Genomic DNA, 20,852 nt, shown 5'->3' on the forward strand with positions numbered 1-20,852 from the left:
ATTTACCATACGAGTTTGAGAAGGTGGAAAGGAATAATTTCAGAGATAGAAAGTGTTTATAGTAAAAATACAAAAACACTAGTTTTAAGGAATATATACACCCTCATGTTTATGGCAATATTATTTATATTGACCAAATTATGGAAACAGCCCAAGTCTCCAGTAGATGAATGGATAAAGAAGATGTGGTATATATGCAGTGGAATATTGTTCAGCCATAAAAAAGAATGAAATCTTGCCATTTGCAACAATGTGGATGGAGCTAAAGAGTATAATGCTAAGTGAAATAAGCCAAAGAAAGACAAATACCATGTGGAATTTAAGAAGCTAAACAAATGAACAAAGAGAACAAACCAAAAAACAGACTCTTAACTATAGAGAACAAACTGATGGTTACCAATGGGGTGGTGGGTGGAGGGGATGAGTGAAATACGTGAAGGGGATTAAGAGGACACTTATCTTGAGAAGTACACAGAATTGAATTGTTATATTGTACACCTAGAAACTAAAATAACTCTGCATGTTAACTAAAAAAAAAAAAGTCTGTAGACATTGGATTAGAGAATATTTATCACAGTTATATAAGTGACCAGTGCTGATAAGTTCATTCTAATTTAACAATAATAGAAGCAGCCCATGTGAAAAAAGTTGTGAAGACCCAAAAGAGGATATTTCTACAAACTGTGCCATGGTCTTGGGAACCCTGCAGTATTCCATGTTGGTCAGCTCCCTGAATCCATCACACTTTAGTCAGAATTCTTCATATTTATACTCTTGGCACAAACAGCATGCAGATGGACAGATTAGAGTTGCTTAGCAAATAGGGGTGCAGCCTTGTGCATAGCAAGAGGTAAATTATAGGTGCTTTCCTAAGATTTCCTGCTCACTTCACTTATAAAACCATTCAGGTGATGGCCCCTGACCCCTTTCTGGTTGGGTTTCAAATTAAAACTTTCTAGTTAACTCCTGTTTGTTTATGTATCAGTCATACCTGTGTCTTTCTTTGTATTTGTTTTGACAAGTGTTTTTCAGTCCCGGTCAATAAATGTACCTGGAGTCTTGTAGGAAGCGTGTAACATGATGGCTAATACTTACTTTTGCCCCCACAGGGCTTGACTCGTTGGGGGTGATACATACATAAATAGCAATAGCATCATCAAGGTTTTAAAAGCTTAGAAGTGTGAGGGAGGAGGGGCAGCTTCCATTGTGGGGTCTTCCTGGAGGGGCTAGCATTTAGACATTGGTGGGGGGGAGGTGGTGGACCAGGTTTTGGACAAGTAGAGAAGGTGCTCCCAAGGAAGGGCTGTCCATGGTGGTATTGGTGTAGTTTTCAAAGAATTATTTCAAGGAGGGACACTGTACCTCAATGGTTAATGACCTTGCCCATGTACTTATGCCTCTGTAGATGCTCTTCCTATCTGCTGTCAACAGAAAAGTTGATTCAACTGCAGTGAGCAAAATGAATATATGTAGATTGGAACAGTGAAGTAAGAGAGCTATGAGGCTCAGTAGAGGAGAATGGGTCATTTTTATGTCAGAAACATGGGTTATGGTGGTTTTGTAGTTACACATAAATTTTAACTTTGTACATTTTGGCAAATAAAGAGACAAAGCAAAGCACAGTAGACATACCAATTAAAAGAAACCTACCAATTCTTCAGAATAGGAACTTTTCCTTATTACTGATTTTTTTTAAATTATGAAAATGTTCAAGCATATACAAATAGACTCCAGTATAATGAATTTTCAGCTTCAACAGTTGTTAATGTTTTGCTAGCCTTGTTTCATCTGGCCCCCTCCACCTTACTCTTAGGGAGGGGTACTGGAATATTTTAAGGCAAATCCCAGATTAGTCATACTTTGTTATGTATGTCTAAGAACATTTTTTTTCATATCTATTCTAGTTCGTTATAATACCTAACAGAATCAACAGTGATTATCATATCTATTGTATAATTTTTCTGATTGCCAAGATGTCTTTCTGACAGTTGGTTTATTTGAATCCAAGTCCAGAGAAGATCCATACATATGACTATGACTTGGGAGTCTCTTAGTATTTTCTGCTCCCCACCCCACCCCACCCTGCCTTGTGCTATTTAACCTGTTGGAGAAACCTAGTTATTTGATTTGTCTCTTGTTCTGGGGTTGACTTACTGCTCCCTAGTCATGTTCAAATTGTTCTTAGATTTAGAAATTTTGTTATAGTGGGGGAAAGGAGATCAAATATTTATAGATAGAACTTTGTATTTCCTATCGCATTATATGAGACAGATTGATGTCTGGTTGCCCTATTTTTAGCCATAGATCAGTGTCTTCCAAGTTGTCAGCTCCAATGTGAAGTTCTCAATCATCCTTTCACCTAGGATTTTAATGGCCATTAATAATTGTTGCCTAGATCCTTAGATTCATCAGGGATTGCAAAATGATAATTTTCTGTTTTTCTTCCTGTGTTTATTAGCTATGTAAATCTCATATAAAGAACTTTTCCTTGTCACCTATTTGGTTACCCTCAAACACAGGCTATACAGAAAAGACAAGATAAATGTGCTGTTCCTTTCCTTTATGTACCAGTTTTGAGAGTATTGAGTTGTTGTTCACACAAACTCCAAGGTTACCAATGAATTTTCTTTTACTACTGTAATATTCATGAATTTTAATGTTTTACTTATACTGACTATATTAAATGTACTTATATTATTATTAAATATATGTGATAATTTACATATTAATGTATGCAAATGTTTAGTTTGTATGTCAATTCATTGTGATCATTTTTCTTTTTTATGCCCAGATTGTATAATTTTAGGCCTGTGGGAGCCTTTCAAATTGACTCCTTTTTTGTCATGAACCCATTCATCTTTGCTTACTGAAGTAATTAACATGCCCCAGTCTCATCTTGTTTGTATATTTCCTGCTCCTTCATGGAGACCTGGTTCCTTTCATGAGGAATGATCTTGTATTATTTTTTCAAAATAGCACTTTTATCAAGAAAAAACAGTATTACAGCACATTATAGGTACTTAACCTTAAAAATTTGATATACAACTCATTTTCACTACCTTTGTTACTAACCTTTGATATTTTTTCTCTTAGCATATGTATCTGCACATATAGATCACACATGGGATTACTTTATACACACACACAATGTGTATATGTATTTGCAGCTTTGTACCTTTTTTTTTTTTTAAGATTTTAATTATTTATTCATGAGAGACACAGAGGGAGGCAGAGACAAAGGCAAAGGAGGAAGCAGGCTCCCTGCAGGGAGCCCAATACAGGACTTAATCCCAGGACCCCAGAATCATGCCCTGAGCTAAAGGCAGACACTCAACCACTGAGCCACCCAGGTGCCCCTAAAGCTGTGTAATTAACCACTGTGCTTTAAGTAATTGCCCTGCACCAACTGTATGGATAGTTTTGTACCTAGCACAATATCTGGCATGTTGTAGATATTTATTTATTCGAATTGAGGAACATTAGCCTAGAAGCAGGACATTGTGGGTCAGAGCCAGCTAACAGTGGGTTCAGGTATATACTACATTTCACACTTTCCGTGACTGCTTTTAATTAAGTACTTCAATCTTATTTTTGTATGTGGGGGTTTTTGTTTCCAGTTTTTGCTTTTGACCACCAAGTTTATGAGTCAGATCTAACAGATATGTTAGTGTAGAGTCCTGTGAAATCAACTGTCCAGGAATGTGTTGTCATTCAGCAGCTTTTCGTTATTGTGTCTACACACATACGCCCACATCCATGCACACCAGAGTGTTGTCTTCCTAAGAGCAGGTGCCCTTGCCCTGATGCCTTTAGTTTATGGCATATGGTGAGTGCATAGTTGGAATGTGAATGGTTGAATGTCCTAATGAGTGGCTTATGGACCACTTGACTACTTTTCAGTATTTGTCAGTACAGAGGTGAATAGAGTTAGTTGCAGTTAGGAGGGGATCACGCAAGCCAGAAGCAGTCAGATTGCCTAAGAAAGGCAGTGCCTACCAATGCGGACTCTAATTATGTTAGACTTTTATTTTCCCAGTGGGTGTTCTGTATGTTCTCCAGCCCTTTCTTGGGGTGGAGCTTTGTGCTCTTGAGAGTATTCACATAACAGAGCAGTAATTTGCAGTTTTTGTTCTTTGTAAGATATTAAGTGACCACTTCGAGTATCATCTGGTCTCTGTTTTAAAGAAGAGAGGAGACTCCCAGTACAAAAGACCACAGATACAGAGCATAAAAAGAATATATATACAACTTTAACAGATAACTGTTAAATTATCTGTAATTAACAGATAACTGTTAATACCTGTTATCTCTGTAGGCTTTGCCCGTGGTTTTCACTGTCTACCTTGTGTCGTCCTTTAATATTTGAATTTTGCATAGTGAGCAATGTCACCATTTCTTAAAAACTAGAAGTTTAACTCTCCGTGATGGAAGTAGATGCAGAAGTAAATAGAAAGACTTTCATTATTCTGACCCCCAGCCCAGCCTCCCCGCTTCCCCTCAAAGTATATAGAAGCTCGCTAAAGGCTATGCTTATGTGAATAACAGCACAACCAGTGTTTTTGGTAATTTCAGTGGTCCCAATGATTATGTGAACCAAATCTCCTAAGGGTGATATTGCCCCCGTTGACAACCACTGCCCTATGTGGAGGATAGTGAAAGTCTACATTTGGTGTCTGAAGGATAGAGAGTTTGAGAAAATAGAATTTTCTGAATTTTCTGAAATTGTGAACTAATTATATATGGAAGAGCTAACAAGTGGAAAGGGTTTGGTATGATGACCAGGGTTTGTGATTGGATGAACAATGGAAGCATTCACTGTGAAGGGGATCTTTAAAAAAGAAGCAGGACTTAAGGATGAGGTTTGAGTTGCCTGGAGGACATTTATAGAGAGCAGTAGTTGGAAATGTAGGCCACTCGGTTGAGGCAGGAGGTGGATTCCAAGTTATTGAAACCATGGGTAGATGAGATCAATCAGAGAATATAGAGTAAGAACACAGCCAAGGGTGGAGCCCAGAAGGACATCAACGTTGGAGTAAAGATGAGTCATTAAATTAAATGCAGAAAGAAAGGGCTTTTGGAAGAAAGGGAAACAGCTAAGGGAAAGCAGTGCACAGGAGCTAAGGGTGTGCAGGACTCAGTGTTCACACAGATGCCTTCCATGCATCTTTAGCTTGCAATTCTATAAATGTTGATTTTAATATGAAACTAGTGTGTTTAATTATTTCCTATCCCCACCTTCCCCCTCAGTCCCTCAGACTTTCAAGTTAAATTTCCCATCCAAGGCTTATCTTTGGGATTCAAGCATATACCATGGTTTACCATCAGGAACATGCTTACCTCCAGTTTGAGAATTGTAGGGCTGTTTCAGCAGCCCTCTTTAGAATCCTAACAGTGGGTAGTTTTCTCCCAATTGCATTAATAATTTTGGTACAGCCCGAGGAATCCTGCTAAGATATATTATGAACCAAAAAAAAGCAAAACCTTTTTTTGAAGGGATAGAGGAAATTGGTTGTATTTGAAAGCTAACTAGATTTTTCTATTATATATATTTTTGTCCATTTTCTTCATGAACTCCAGTTACATCCAAAACATAGTTTAGGCAGTTTTAAAACAGTATTAAGAAAGAGGGGTTTTTTGTTTGTTTGTTTGTTTGTTTGTTTGTTTTTTAAAGATTTTATTTATTCATTCCTGAGAGAGAGAGAGAGAGAGAGAGGCAGAGACACAGGCAGAGGGAGAAGCAGGCTCCATGCAGGGAGCCCGACATGGGACTCGATCCCGGGTCTCCAGGATCATGCCCTGGACTGAAGGTGGTGCTAAACCACTGAGCCACCCAGGCTGCCCAAGAAAGAGTTTGAATACAGAAAAGTTGAGTAACCATGAAAGCCCAAAAACCCACCATCTAAATTTAAAAATTAAGGTTTTTACCCTATTTGCAAACATGGTACTCTGGCTTAGAAGTAGTTGGCCTATTATGGGAACAGAAAGGACGTCAGTGTGGCTGGACCTCTGTGATAAAGGCCAGTGCACTGGGCCATGACTTGGAAGTGGGTAAAGCCTAGGAGGCCATGGTAGGAATTTAGATTTTATAATAAGGGCAGTTCAGAATTATTTTTTTATAGAGATTTTTATTTATTCGTTCATGAGAGACACACACATAGGCAGAGGGATGCGGGACTTGATCCCAGGACCCCAGGATCACAACCTGAGCCAAAGGCAGATGCTCAGCCACTGAGCCGGTGTCCCAGCAGTTCAGAATTATTGAAGAGCCTTCTTCAGTGGGCTCTTGTTACTGATCCCTAAAACTCCCTCAAATACTTGTAATGAAATACTGCTGATGGTAAAAAAGAAGGGGGAGACTGGGAAAGGCAAACAGGTTGTTATGGTAAAAGGAGTCTTTTCACCATCTTAATCCTTGTTTACCATTGCTACTTCCAGCTCGGGTATCTCCATACTCTTGGGATTGCCAGTTCCAAAACTCAGACATGTGCCTGTGTGTTTCACATCCTTAAAGGATCATGCTCAGGAATGTCCTCTTCTTGTTTTGAGTACTTGTGACTAACTGTATTTCCTCAGTCTTACTAGTTATATGTTCTGCAAAATCTTGGCTGCATAGTATATTAATTAAAAGGAATGATTGTGTCATGCTTCCTCTTTCCCTCACAGAAGCACTTTGTATGGGTTCTCTTCGGCAGCTGTACTCCTGCTATGACGAGTATTTGGTTTATGGTAGAACCTTTTAGAACCCCCTTTGCCCTGGAAAGTCATTTCTTCCACCATTGAGCTAGAGCTGAAAATATCTCTGTTGCATAGCACCATGGCACTTCCTGCAAAATACCATTAAACATTGCCACCCTCCACCCAGCATTGGCTTGTAGCATCGTTCCTATTATTTGCAGAATACAAATAGGAAAGATTGTATTTTTCAAAGGATTTATTGTGATTGTGAATCCACTATGTTTATGGAAAAGCAACCTGTATTACCCTCTACTCCCTCCAAAAAAAAAAAAAAGGTCAAAAAGAAAAAAAGTAGTAAGAAAGAATAATCCAGGATTTGTGTACCATCTAGCCAGGTAATCAGATAATGTAAGAGCCACTTAGGATAACTCACTTATAATTGACAAATTTATGCATCTTTGGATTTTGAGAACCTGTGTTTGAGGACAATTCTCTTTGGTCCTGTGATCAAGCAGATTTACAAGCTGATAGAAAGAAGATGAGCTATATGGGTGATATTTGGGTGTAAAGATTGGTCCAAATAGATCATATCAAAACATGTCGGAAATAACACCTGTTGATGATTTAATTGTAGGCTTAATGATAGTGCTAATTTGCATGCTCTTTCCTCGAGTGTGTTTGTAAACAGGTATGCAGGTCACTGTACCTCAAACTTTAGAGAAAAAACATTCAAATACTTTATTCAAGTGAAGTTTTAGGCAAAGTCCAAAAGAAGTGTTAATGATGCTGTGCAGTGGAGATACTTTATGTTGACATAGGGGAAAAAAACTTCAGTGGAGATGGGCAGTGCCGGGCACTCCCCACTCCCCACAGTGGGGGTAGTTAAATACAGGAGTTTAGAATTCAGTTTGAAAACCACTGACCTAAGTGATCTGTAAGGTTCTTCTAAAAATGTTCTCTTTTGGTATCTTTTTATGAGGTTAATATCTGTGATTGTAACTTCTTTCAGTTTATTTAGTAAAACTAATTATAAGTTCTGACACATTCCCAAGTTACTTCCATTGTTTGTCTTAACTTTGTTTTTCGTGGTGACTTCTTGAAATAGTTGATGTGCTCCCTTTATATGATGTAATATTGTGGTTTATGTGGTTGAAGTACTGTTTTCTGCTACCCACAAAAAAATTAAGAACTTCCAGAAGTTCATTATCCCCACAAAAAAATTAAGAACTTCCAGAAGTTCATTATCCCCAGGGTTACCAATGAGTTTCTTCATAGGAGATGGTCTTATCCAGGCAGAAAGAGTACACGTTGAAACTGTCACTTCAGGGACTTGAGGATCTGCTGGGAGATTTGCCCAAGGCTCCTCCAAGATTTTCTCCAACTCTGAGACCCTGACTGAGTGAGGAGAAGGAGGTGTGTGCCCACTGGGTGCTTAGGAGGAAACTGTAAACACTGGCCAAGGCGCAACTAGAGAGACAGAGAGTGAGCCTGTTGCTAGTACTGGTTGGCTGAGCTCCTTACCTAGCTTTTTGCCTCAGTTTCCTCAATGTAGAATAGAGATGTCTATTAATTAGAGGTATAGTGCAGTGATTATAAGGACCCTTTGGATCAAGACAGACCTGAGCTGGTTTTACTGCTTAGTACCTTGAATCAGTTTCTTGACCCCATTTAAGTTTACTTGTAAATGGGACTAATAATGTCCCTCAGGGAATTGTTTTAAAAGATCCTATAAGATGATGAATTAAAGTGCTTAGTGTGGGGCCTGGCAGAACTAGTTGCCCTGCTCATCAGCACCAGCATGTTCCTCTTCAAATGGGTGGTTAGGAGAGCAGGTGATAAAAAAGGTATTTTAAAAAGTCCAAAGTGTTCTATAATTCTAAGATATCTCTGCTTTATCATTTCCCTGGTATTTTCCCTTTTATATTTGTGGGTTTCCCAGTTCCTGCTCATTTTGAAAGTCTTGTCATAAAAAGACTTTCTCAAGCACTGATTTTCTTCCCAAGTTAGAATTCAGAAAGTATGTCTTCTACAGATCTCACTTCTTCTCACCTGTGCCTTGTGCTGTGTCCACAGGTAAAGCAGGCAGAGCGCAGCGAGGCGTCTGTCGCTGCCGCCATGCCGTTCCCATTTGGGAAGTCTCACAAATCTCCAGCAGACATTGTGAAGAACCTGAAGGAGAGCATGGCCGTTCTGGAAAAGCAAGACATTTCTGACAAAAAAGCAGAAAAGGTATGTATTTGGCTTTATTTTATATTTTCAATCTTTTGATTAAAGGAAATGTAAGATTGTGAGGTGATTTTAAAAGATCCATAAATCCCAATTTGGATTTATTTGGTGCTTTTAAAATAGACTCCTAAAGTGGCATTTACTGCTGCTTAAACACCACATGTTTTCTTTTGTACTGCCATCTAACAGATTGATTTCTAACTTTTTTCTCAGTTTTTCATTTCAGGTCTTCAAGTTTGTTTAAATTTGGGGACTTTTTTTTTTCATTGTTGAAGTGGTTTATCTGATTCCTGAAATCATTGTTTCCACTGGTAGTCTTGGAGAGGCATGTCTCCTGTGTTCTCTGTAGCCATGACCAGTGTCTCCCTCTACCCTGTCACCATAGTCCAAAACCTGGCTTTCATCCCAGTTGTCTCCTTCTTTAAAATGTGATCTTTCATGAAATAGTATGAACGCGCCTATTTCCTAAGGGTTTTATGAACTGATCCTGACTTCCATTTCCACTTGATGAAGACTCTCATGACCTTTCTTAAGGACCTTAGCAGTAGCCTCCTTAATGCTCTTTCTAAAATACTTCCCCTGCTTTAAACCTTCAGTGCAGACTTTTCCCGTAGCACACAAGACCTTTCATGACCTGGTCTCTGCCTCTAGGTGATTTTCAACCCTCCTCCCCCTTATCCGGTGTGCTCTAGCAATCTCAGCTTGCCTCTTCGTTAGAGCAGATAATCAGCTATTCTGTTTTTATTGTCCACCCCTTCCATTTCCACCTCAGCCCCCATTCATCTTTCAGTACCACCCTATACCTTTCTTTTTCCTAGGTGGCTTCCCAGAATACTCCTTTTCCTACCTCATCCTTGCCCTCTAAAACAAATCTCTACCTTTTGGGTACTTCCTTTGGAAACTCCAACACTGCTGTCATCTTGAATATGATTTTATTTGTGTCAGGTTTTTGGCTCCCTTATTAGAACATGAGCTCTCTGACCTATGTGTTATTTCTGGTCCACGTGTGCCCTCCACAGTACCTGACTCCCATGGGTTGGACATCTACTATTTTTTGAATGAATGTTTCAAACATTCATTGGAATGGCATTTTCCACCCTGTGTTTATTTTAGAAGGTTGTTTCATGTCTCCTTGGGTTGTTGAATATTAGACTACTTAGCTACTACCATCTTTTTAGGTGGAAGGCTGTGCTTTACCTGTGTTCCTATGAAAAGTTCACATTTATGGAATTAAGATTTGTTACAGGCTATTCAGTTAGTATATCTTTCTGTCACTGGAAGCAATCTAAAATTAGTAAAATTTTTTATAATTCAACTTTAGATCTTCCATGGACATTCTAGATAGAGTCTCACATTCCTATAGTAAGATATAGATAAATATTAATGACATGATTAAACTTTTTTTTAAAAAAGTCTGATGTAACAGATGATAGCTCAATTCTCATATTTGTGTTTGCATTCAGTCTGCTGTTATATGTTTTGGTTGAAGTATATAAAGAAAATCTAGCCTTATACAGATGTATAGGTGAAAAAGGGAGGTGTATTTGAAGAGAAGCCTTTCAGATAATTCTGAACATTTTTTTATACCAAACCAAAATTCTACAACTGATTGTTCCCTTGGTTGTAATAGAACCTGGAAGCATATGAATAAACTTCATACTCTGCATTTTGAAAACATTTTTTATCTACGCATGATATTGTAATATTTATTGGTCATTTAGAAAGTATTGGATCACTGACATATACACATCTTTCAAATGCTGACACAGTATATCAGAAATTGACATTTTTAAGTATTACCACTAATCCCATCAGAAAAGTCGAAGTATTGGGAAGTGGTCAGACTTATTACACGTGTTATATTCAAAATTCAAATTTGGTAACAAATACCATTGGATGTTTTTCCTAAAGTGACAGGTTTACTTCATTCATTTTCAAGAAAACGCCTGCCTAATATCCAAGGCTGAATGATTTGTCAGTTTTCCTTTCACGTAGAAATGATTTTCCACTTACAAAGTGGCTTGTTCAGCTCATAGCTCAATCATACAAGTATTTTCCTCAAGACAGCCAGTTATACTTCAGTAAGGGGCAGAAAGTGTCTTATGCATACTCTGCATTTATCACATTTATCACACCAAATGTTAAAAAAGATATGTGTGTACTCAAAGATCAAAATTTAACAAAATGAATATTTTTTTCCTGCTTCCTCATGACATTCTTAAGTGAAACTAACTTTTTTTTCTTTTTTCTTTTTTTTAATTTTAACTGAGTGCTTGGTGATGAAAACTACAATGATGGCTAGTACAGTTTGTTGTTCCTGCCTTGACTCAGGCTAGGAGGTCAGTGCCATCAGTTCAAATGGCAATATAGTAAAAAAGGGCAAATAATGGTAGTATTGATTGAAAATAGTTTTGACCTCATGGTCCCCTTAAAAGGGTCTCAAGGATCCCCAAAAACCCATGCTTTGAAATCTGTGGTAGTTAATGGAAGATGTATATGTATATATGTGGGTGGCATCAGGTAGGGGGAGTGTCCTAATTTAAATGGTTATATGATGAACCCTTATTAAGGAGGTGGCATTGGAGATGAATTCTGTAATTATAGAAAGCAAGTTTATGGGTTTCTGGGTGGCTCAGAAGGTTAAATGTCTGACTCAGTTTCAGCTCAGGTCATGATCTCAGGGTTGTGGGATCAAGCCCTGCTCTCTCGTGCACACTCTTGCTTAAATAAATAAATAAATAAATAAATAAATAAATAAATCTTTAGAAGCTGAGTTTAGTTTCTAATGGAATCCATATCATCTACTTTACTGAATCAGTGGTTTTCAACTAGGGGCAATTTTCCCCTCTAAGGGATGTTTGACAATGTCTAGAGACATTGTTGCTTTTAACGCTGGAAAGAGGGCTGCAACTGGCATCTACTTAGTAAAGGCCAGAGATGCTACTAAACATGGGACAGCTCCCCACAGCAAGGAATTATCTGGGCCAAAAGGTAACACTGAGGTTAAGAACTCCTGCTTTAAACTTTCACAGGCATAGACCTCCTGCTATTAGGATAAACAAAGCAAAGAAAAATAGTTGAATTTATGAAAAATAAATTTTACTTCAAAGAAAAGGGACAACTCTGAGAAGCAATCCATAAAAATTACTTATTCTGAAATAGATTTTAAGAAGAGGGAGGACCCTGAATTTTCTGATGTACCTTGTTAGCAAGATTCAAAAGCAAGTAGCAACTGATGCAGATGGTGAAGGAGGGAACTGAGACCCGAAAACAAAGGAAAGATGAAAATTGGATCACTCGATTAAAAACCATGAAAAACAACTGACCTTATATTTAAGACTGAAAACTTGGAGATAGTCCCATTGAAACCAGAGTGCTTACTGTGATTTATTTAGCAGTGTTCTGGAAATCTAGCCAGTGCATAAAGAAATGGTTTAGAGGTGAAAAAATACAGCGACTGTAAATAAACAGGAAAAATTACATTGTTGAGATACTTGTATGTCTGTATAAAACACAAATGAACCAGTGTGAAAATGTGAATTCACAGGGCAGCTATATCAGTAGCTATATTAATATCCCTAAATACCAGTCAGAACTATCTAGAAATTTTCTTTTAAGAAAATATTTCATTTACATTAGCAACAAAACTACAGCAATTTAATTTAAATTACCGTAGGATCTTTTTGTAACTTGACAAAAAATTATTCTGAAGTTCTAGAAGAATAAATAAAATAACAAAGTTGTGGCAGGATTGAAGGAATATAAATTCTACTTTGTTTTGAAACAAAACACACACTTCACACATCCACTCACAGTCTTTCCAACCATAGTTAATGAAACTCTGTCCTTGTTTTTTTAGGCCAAAAGTCTTGCGTCATCCATGACTCCTTTCACATTTCCCAAATCCAGTTCATAAGCAAATCAATTCCCTTTATCTGGGGGGAAAAATTAAAAGCCAGAATCTAACCATGTCTCCCATTTTGCTAGTTCCAACTCTCATCTGAGCTACTGTTATCTTTGCTCTGGATTACTACAGTATCCTTTTAACTGGTCTCTCTTGCCTCCCTACAAGCATAGTGGTTCTTTCAAAACATGAGTCAAACAATATTACCTTAGAATAAAAGAGTTCTTACAGAGATCTGAACTAAGTTCTACAGGCCAAATCCTTGCCTAGGCCTGTTTTTGTAAGGCTCGTGAGCTAAGAATGGTTTTTTATGTTTTGAAAGGATTGATTTAAAAAGCCAAGAAGAATATGCAACAGACCTTATATGGCATGCGAGGCTTAAAATATTTACCGTCTGCCCCTTTAGCATAAAAATACACGATGACCCTTGCCCTGGACAGTCAGGCCTGTGGCTTCAATGATCCTTTCTCCAAGTGCTCCCCCCGCTTTGACTTCCTTTCTTCATATGCTCCAGTCATGCTTTTGCCTTTAAGCCTTCACATTTGGCTGTTTCTTTTGCCTGGAATGTTCTTCTCCCCAGCTTTCTGCTTGGCTTACTCCCTTATCACCTTCAAGTCTTTGCTCAAATGTCACTTTGCACCCAACCCCCTATTTAAAATGCAACTCTCCTCTCTGGCATTCCTGTTCCCCTTGATCTTACTCTATTTTCCTTTTTAGCACTGAATATATGCTAATATACTAATGATGTTTGTTTATTCTTTCTTCCCCATGTTAGACTATAAACCTTCCAAAGAGAGCTCAGTGACTATTTACATTTCTTAAAAGTGGAATACAAAGCACAGTTAACTTGAAATGCTGTCACCTTGTGACTCTTCTGAACTCTTAATTCCTACAGAATGGGATAAAACAGGTATTACTAAGAATATGTAAGTTTGTATTTTGAGTTTGTGACTAGTAAGAGGGTATAATAGGTATCTTCTAGATTGTATGATGTTGGCCAAATATCACATTCCCTTTTAGTGCTACCAAACACAGAAGTAGTGAGATAAATGACTTCTCAAGAGATCTACCCTGTTGGTCCTAGTATCTTCCATATAATTTTATATTCATTAATTATCTTTCTCTGTAGTTCAGGATGTTCAGAGGACATTTTTAATGATTGGATGAATAATTATACCCAGTGGACATGATTAGTGGATCACTCAAAGCTTCTAGGCAAGGTTCTAGTGATCTCTTATAAGATACTGTCCTCAGGGATGCCTTTGTGACTTAGTGGTTGCCTTCGGCTCAGGGTGTGATCCCAGAGTTCCAGGGTCGAGTCCCACATTGGGCCCCCTGCGAGGAGCCTGTTTCTCCCTCTGCCTATGTCTCTGCCTTCTCTCTGTGTCTCTCATGAATAAATAAAATCTTTCAAAAAAAAAAAAAAAAAAAAAAGGATACGGTCCTAAACTCTAAGCTGTTGATTTGTTGTTATTGATTTATATGAAGAGAAAGGGATTGTTAGCAGAGTTTGTGAGTGACAAATATTGTAGAAGGATAATAGAGTCTATAAGTAACTGAATCAAATACCAGAGGAGCGTTAGTTAGCTAGAGGTGGTGCAGCAGGGGTTGAAGGAAAGGCATGGTCTTAACTGATAAAATGCAATACAGATAAAAGTATAGCTTCGTACTAAAATCTGAAAAAAGAAAAAAGAAAAAAAAAAAAAACTACCTGCCAAAGGAGAAAATAGAATCACTAAAAATGTTTGATTAAATGAAAGAAGACAGAAAAAGAGGAAAAGTGGGGATTAAAGAACAGATGTGACAAATGGAAAACAAACAGCAAGATTATAGACTCAAATATACCATGTCAATAACCACATTAAATATAAATGGTCCGAATACCTCATTTAAAAGGCAGAGATTATCAGATTGAATGAAAAAGTCCTAACTTTATGTGCCTATAAGACATGAACTTTAAAGATAATAACACAGGGAGCCTGGGTGGCTCAGTCAGATGAGGGTCAGACTCTTGATTTCAGCTCAGGTCGTGATCTCAGAGTCATGGGATTGAGCCCTGCATCAGGCTCTGTGCTCAGCATGGAGTCTACTTGGGATGCTCACTCCCTCTCCCCAACTTGAGCTCACTGGCTCACGCACTCATTTACTGAATAAATAAAGATAATGCCACAATTAGGTTACAAGGATGGAAAAAGATATACCATGTTAATATTTGTAAAAAAAAAAAAAAAAAGCGTGAGTGTCTCTATTATTATCAGCTAAAGGTAGATTTCAGAGCAAAGAATAATACCAGGGGTAAAATCATTTCATGATAAAATAGAGGTCAGTTAATCCAAGGATCATAACAATCCTAAATATTTATGCACCTCGTGACAGAGCCTTAATATAAAGCAAGAACTGATAAAACTGCAAGGTGAATCAGTCAAATCCAGAATTATAATTGAAGATTTCAGTACCCCAATCTCAATACTTGGTAGAACAAGTAAGTAGAAAATCAGCAAGGATTTTCCAGTAGACCAGAAAGATATTATCAACCCACATGACCTGATTTGATATTTATAGAATGCTCCTTCCAACCACAGCAGAACACTCCTACATCCTTTTGACATGAGGCATATTTTTAGTAAATGTAGACCATACTTTGGGCCTTAAAAGAAGTTCCAAAACTTTTAAAAGGATAAATTTATATAACTTATGTTCAGTGACTACAGTAGAATTAAATTGGACATCAATAACAGCCTTTGAAAAATTCAACAATATTTGGAAACTAAACATACTTCTGAGTAACTCATGGATCAAAGAAATTAGAAAGCTATTTGAGTGGAATAAAAATAAAAACATAATACCAGGATTAGTGTGATATTGTTAAAGCATAATACCAGGATTAGTGTGATGTTGTTAAAGCATTGGTTGGGGAAATTTTACAGCACTAAATGCAAATATTAGAAGAAAGGACTTCGGGCTCCTTGCATGGAACCTGCTTCTCCTCCCTCTGCCTGTGTCTCTGCCTCTCTTTCTGTGTCTCTCATGAATAAATAAATAAAATCTTCAAAAAAAAAAAAAGAAAAAAGAAAAAGAAAGGAAAGAAAGGCCTTAGTCCCCACCTTAAGAAACCAAAAAAAAAAAAAAAAAAAAAAAATTAAACAGAGTAAGAAGAAAGGAAATAAAGATCAAAACAGAAATCTAATAAGTAAAAATCAGAAAAAAAGTAAAACCAAAAACTTGTTATTTGAAAAGATGAATAAAATTGGTAAACTCTAGCTAGGACTAACAAGGAGAAAACACAAATCACCAGTATCTGGAATGAAAGAGTTGACATCACTACAGATTCTACAGATATTAAAAGGATAATAAGGGGATATTATTGGAACGACTTCATGCCAGTAAGTTTGACAACTTCGATGAAGTGGACATATTCTTTGAAAGACATAACTTGCCCAAGCTCACTCCAGAAAAAAATGGATAACTTAATAGCCCTATATCCATTAAAGTAATTCCAAATTTAGTTAGTAATTTTCTCCCAAAGAAAAATCTAGGCACAGATGGTTTCACTAAAGATTTCTACCAAACATTTGTGGAAGAAATAACACAATTTCTACATAAGTTTTCTAGAAAATTTAAGAAAAAATAGTTCTTAACTCATCCTTTGAGGCTAGGATTATCCTGATACCGAAACCAAAGACATTATAAGGAAACTAGACTAATATCCCTTATGAACATAGATGCACAAATTATAAACTTAATTTTAGCAAACTGAATCTAACAGTAGGACAGTACATTATGACCAAGTGATGTATTATTTCTAGAACCCATGGCTGGCTTAACATTCAAAAGTCAATCAATTCATTGTATTGACAAACTACATGTCAGTAGGTGAAAAGAAAGAAGGGGGAAAAAACACAATCCTGATAAAAACCCTCAGCAAATTAGGAATAGAACTTCCACAACCTAACAAGGGTATCTACAAAAAACCCTACAGCTAGCACTATATACATAATGATAAAAGGTTGAATCATTTATCTCCAAGATCGAGAATAAGAAAGGAGAAAAAGGAAGTCTGTTCACCTTTACCACTTCTGTTCAACTTTGCTCTTGGAATTTCTAGCCTGTGCAGTCAGGCAAGAAAAAAAAAGGCATGGAAAGGAGGAAGTAAAACAGTCTTTGTGGATGATATGATCATCTACATAAAAAAGCTGAAGGACTTTACTAAAAAGCTAGTAGAAGTAATACATAGGTTCAGCAAGGTTACAGGTTACTACATCAATATACAGAGAACAATTGTATTTCTGTATAGTAGCAATGAAAAACCCAAAATTGAAATAATAAAAATCATTTGGAGTAATATCAAAAAATATGAAACATTTCACAAATGAAAGACCTGTACGCTGAAAACTACAAAATCTTGCTAAGAGATGAAAGACTTAAATAAAATGAGAAATACCCCCTCAAGGATTGGAAGACTCAATATTGTTAAATGTCAGTTCTCCCCCAAATTGATTTATATAGATTCATTGCAATCCTAGCAAGCTTTTTTATAGCAATTGATGAGCTTGCTCTAAAATTTGTGTGGACCTGTGCAAAGGACCTAGAATAATCAAAGCGAATTGGAATAAAAAACAAAGTTGGAGGGTTCATGCCATCTGATTTTAAGAACTATAAAGGTAACAGTAATCCAGTGTGGCATCAACATAAAGAAGACAGGCTAGTGGAACAGAACAGAATTAGAAATAAACTATTCTACCTGTGTATGAAAAATTTTTGACAAAGAAGCAAATGCAATTTGATGGAGAAAGAGTAGTTGTTTAAACAATTGGTGCTAAAACAATTTGATAGCCACATATGCAAAAAAAAAAAATTGGATCCATAACTCACACCCTATACAAAAATTAACTCAAAATAGATCACAAAACTTAATGAAAACCTAAGATTATGGGCCGCCTCGGTGGCTCAGCGGTTGAGCGTCTGCTTTTGGCTCAGGGCATGATCTGGGTCCCAGGATTGAGTCCCATACCAGGCTCTCTGTGAGGATCCTGCTTCTCCCTTTGCCTGTGTCTCTGCCTTCCTCTGTCTCTCTCATGAATAAATAAATAAGATCTTAAAAAAAAAAAAAAAAAAAAAAAACCTTCTAAAAGAAAACAGGAAATCTTTGTGACCTTGGGCTAGGCAAAGAATTCTTAGATAATGATAGTTGGGATTCATCAACACTAAAACTTTTTGCTCTTCAGAAGGTACTGTTAAAAGAATGAAAAGACAATCCACAAAATGAGAGAAAATCTTTGCAAAGTATGTATCTGATAAAAGATTGCATCCACAATATATAAAGAACTTTGAAAATGTAACAATATGAAAACAATCCAGTAAAAAATGGGCAAGAAATATGAATATATACTTCACCAAAGAAAATACACAGCTTTCAGGTAAGCACTTGAAAAGATGTTAATCATTAGGGAATTGCAAAGTAAAGGCACGAGGAGATACCACTACATACCTATTAGAATGGCAAAAATGGAAAACAGGCTATGCCAAATGTTGATGATTATGCAGAGCAGCGCTGGTGGCAGTGTAAGATGATAAACCACTACCAGAAACAGTTTATTGGTTTCTTAAAAAGCTAAGTTTACCTCTAGCCATCCCATTCCTAGGTACTTACCAAGAGAACAAGAAATATATGTCCACACAAAGACTTGTACATAACTGTTCATAACGATGTTATCTGTAATAGTGTAAAATAGGAAATAGTCCAGGTGTGTGAATAAACATCCATAGAATGGAATACTACTCAGCAATAAAAAAGAAGAAACTTTTGTGTACACAACAACATGAATGAATCTCAAAATAATTATGTTGACTAAAAGAAACTAGACTATAAAGAGTACATAATGTATGGTTCTATTTCTACAAAACTCTATGGACAGCCATAATGGCAGAAGCAGATGAGCGGTCGCTTTGGGATTGGCAGGGATGTGAATAGTCAGGGTAGGGTTGGCAAAGTAGGGGACTGCAGAGGACTGTTAGTGGCGATGGGTGTGTTTAATGTCTTGATGGTTTCATGGGTGTATACATAAGTCCATACTTATAAAATTGTACACTTTAAATCTTTGTGGTTTCTTGTATGTCGATTACAATTCATTAAAGAGAGTAAGAAAAGACTATCCATAAACCAACTGAGTTAGAAGTGGCTTACAAACCATATATATTTGCCCTGAAACTATATATCATGTAGTAAAGCACCCAGAAAGACCATTGAAAGCCTAGGTGGGAATAATAGAAATATTTCTATTTAAATCAAAGTAATCATCTTCTGTTCTGTATAGACTGTATAGACTTCTCTGTAGAGTCCATACTTGAGGATGTAGAGAAACTAGAATGTGTTGAGAGGAATGACCAGTTGGCACAGAAACTAAGAACTCTACCATGAGGAATAATTGAATGAACCAGAGACGTGAAGTAGAGAAAGAACAAAATGTGAGCCCTAGGTTCTTGGTAAAATGTTTTTAGAGGATCGTCTAACATGAGGAAGGAGAAGGTTCCAGATAGTGGTAGGAGATAGAATTAAGACCTGTAAGTGGAAGTAAAACAGGGAGTCCAATTTCATCTTGCTGCTTGGAAAAAATAACAGGTGGAAATTGGCTTCCCTGCAAGAGAGCAGATTTCTTTCTCTGAATATGTATTTGGCACAGGCTAAGAGCCCACTTAGGTCTTGTAGTTGGAATACAAGCTTTACATGGTTGACACATCCTGACATTTGAGACATTTTGCAAGGTGCCTTCATAGAGAATAGGCATCCATCTTATTTTAAGTTATAATAGTTTCCTGTCATTATTCTCATAATCCATATAAAGAAAGCTATTGTTTCTAGTATAACCCATTGTATTGGAGTCGGGTGAAATTCACTCCCAGCTCTGCCAAACCCAGGGTGAATTATGCCTATTAATGCCTTACTGATTATATCCATGAGCATTTTCTCATTCATTTCTTGTGATTTTGTAGATGAAATGATAAATACAATATTTGATGGCTTATTACCTTATTTGTAATATATATTGGTATTTTTACTCATTTTATATGGTACACAGTTGCCATATTAAGAATTGTATAAAATACGAATAGATTAGTCCCTTAGGAACCATGCCACACCATTTTAAAAGTATTTGAGAACGACTTTCCATATACTTTTAGGGAAAAAATGGTTTATCTTACCACTCTTATTTTTAGGTGACTGGGGCATGGAGGTGGAGTGGGATGGGGTGAAATTTGTTCTTTCATTGCTAACAGCCACATAAATCTGTGTATGTAATAACTGTTTACACACTCTTTGCCCACTGCATGCTATATAAAGAAGGTAGGACTGCCTTGTTCAGCTTATACTTGGTTCTCTTCATCACTGTGAATGCATGTGTTCATAGTGTTGAATGGCTATATTCACTCATTTCATGAGAGGAATTAGTTTGCTCTATCTTGGCATATTTAAGAGGGGTGAAGGGAGTAGCCTTTACTAGCATAGCCATTTAACAGTGACTCATGGTTACTCAACTTGTTTAGAGTAATCTTTGACACCAGGAGGTTATTAATAGGTTATTCTTAGTCCATGATCTTTCAGCTTAGACTACTCAGACATTTTCTTTAGTAGAGAGGTGTGTGTGTGTGTGTGTGTAGGAGTTTTTTTTTTAATTAACACAAGGATTAATGTAAAAATAGAATTACTTTTGTCAAATGTTTGGTACCAACAATATTTCTCAGTTCACCTTTAGATTCCATCTCACATCCTTTATCTTAAGTTACTTTGATTTAAGAACTTCCTTATTTTCAATGAGGTCATTTACTAGGTCCCTTTTTGAGAATGAATTGATATTTAAGGCATTAAATATAGATTGGTTGGTACATATTTAGAGGACCCTTGTTTAAAATGATTCTTTTGCTAAAGAATGGGTGTAAAGAAATTCAAAAAAAGAAAAATATAACACAAGGGGCACCTGGGTGGCTCAGTCAGTTAAGTATCTGACTTGGTTTTGGCTCAGGTCATGATCTCAAGATCCTGAGATTGAGC

The 20,852-nt window shown here is 36.9% G+C and overlaps 1 protein-coding gene across 3 annotated transcripts in view; it reads left to right on the plus strand.

Moving 5' to 3' along the window:
• The window catches only part of CAB39 (calcium binding protein 39), an 83,872-nt gene that overhangs the window by 26,086 nt on the left and 36,934 nt on the right, over positions 1-20,852 (plus strand). For all 3 annotated transcript variants that reach the window (XM_077869179.1, XM_077869181.1, XM_077869180.1), the window contains exon 2: positions 8,749-8,904. In XM_077869179.1, the coding sequence (XP_077725305.1) occupies positions 8,791-8,904 (114 nt within the window). In that variant the 5' untranslated portion in view covers positions 8,749-8,790. The remainder of the gene's footprint in view (positions 1-8,748; positions 8,905-20,852) is intronic.

Source organism: Canis aureus, chromosome 24 (assembly GCF_053574225.1).
Source record: "Canis aureus isolate CA01 chromosome 24, VMU_Caureus_v.1.0, whole genome shotgun sequence".
NCBI classification, from domain to species: Eukaryota; Metazoa; Chordata; class Mammalia; order Carnivora; family Canidae; genus Canis; species Canis aureus.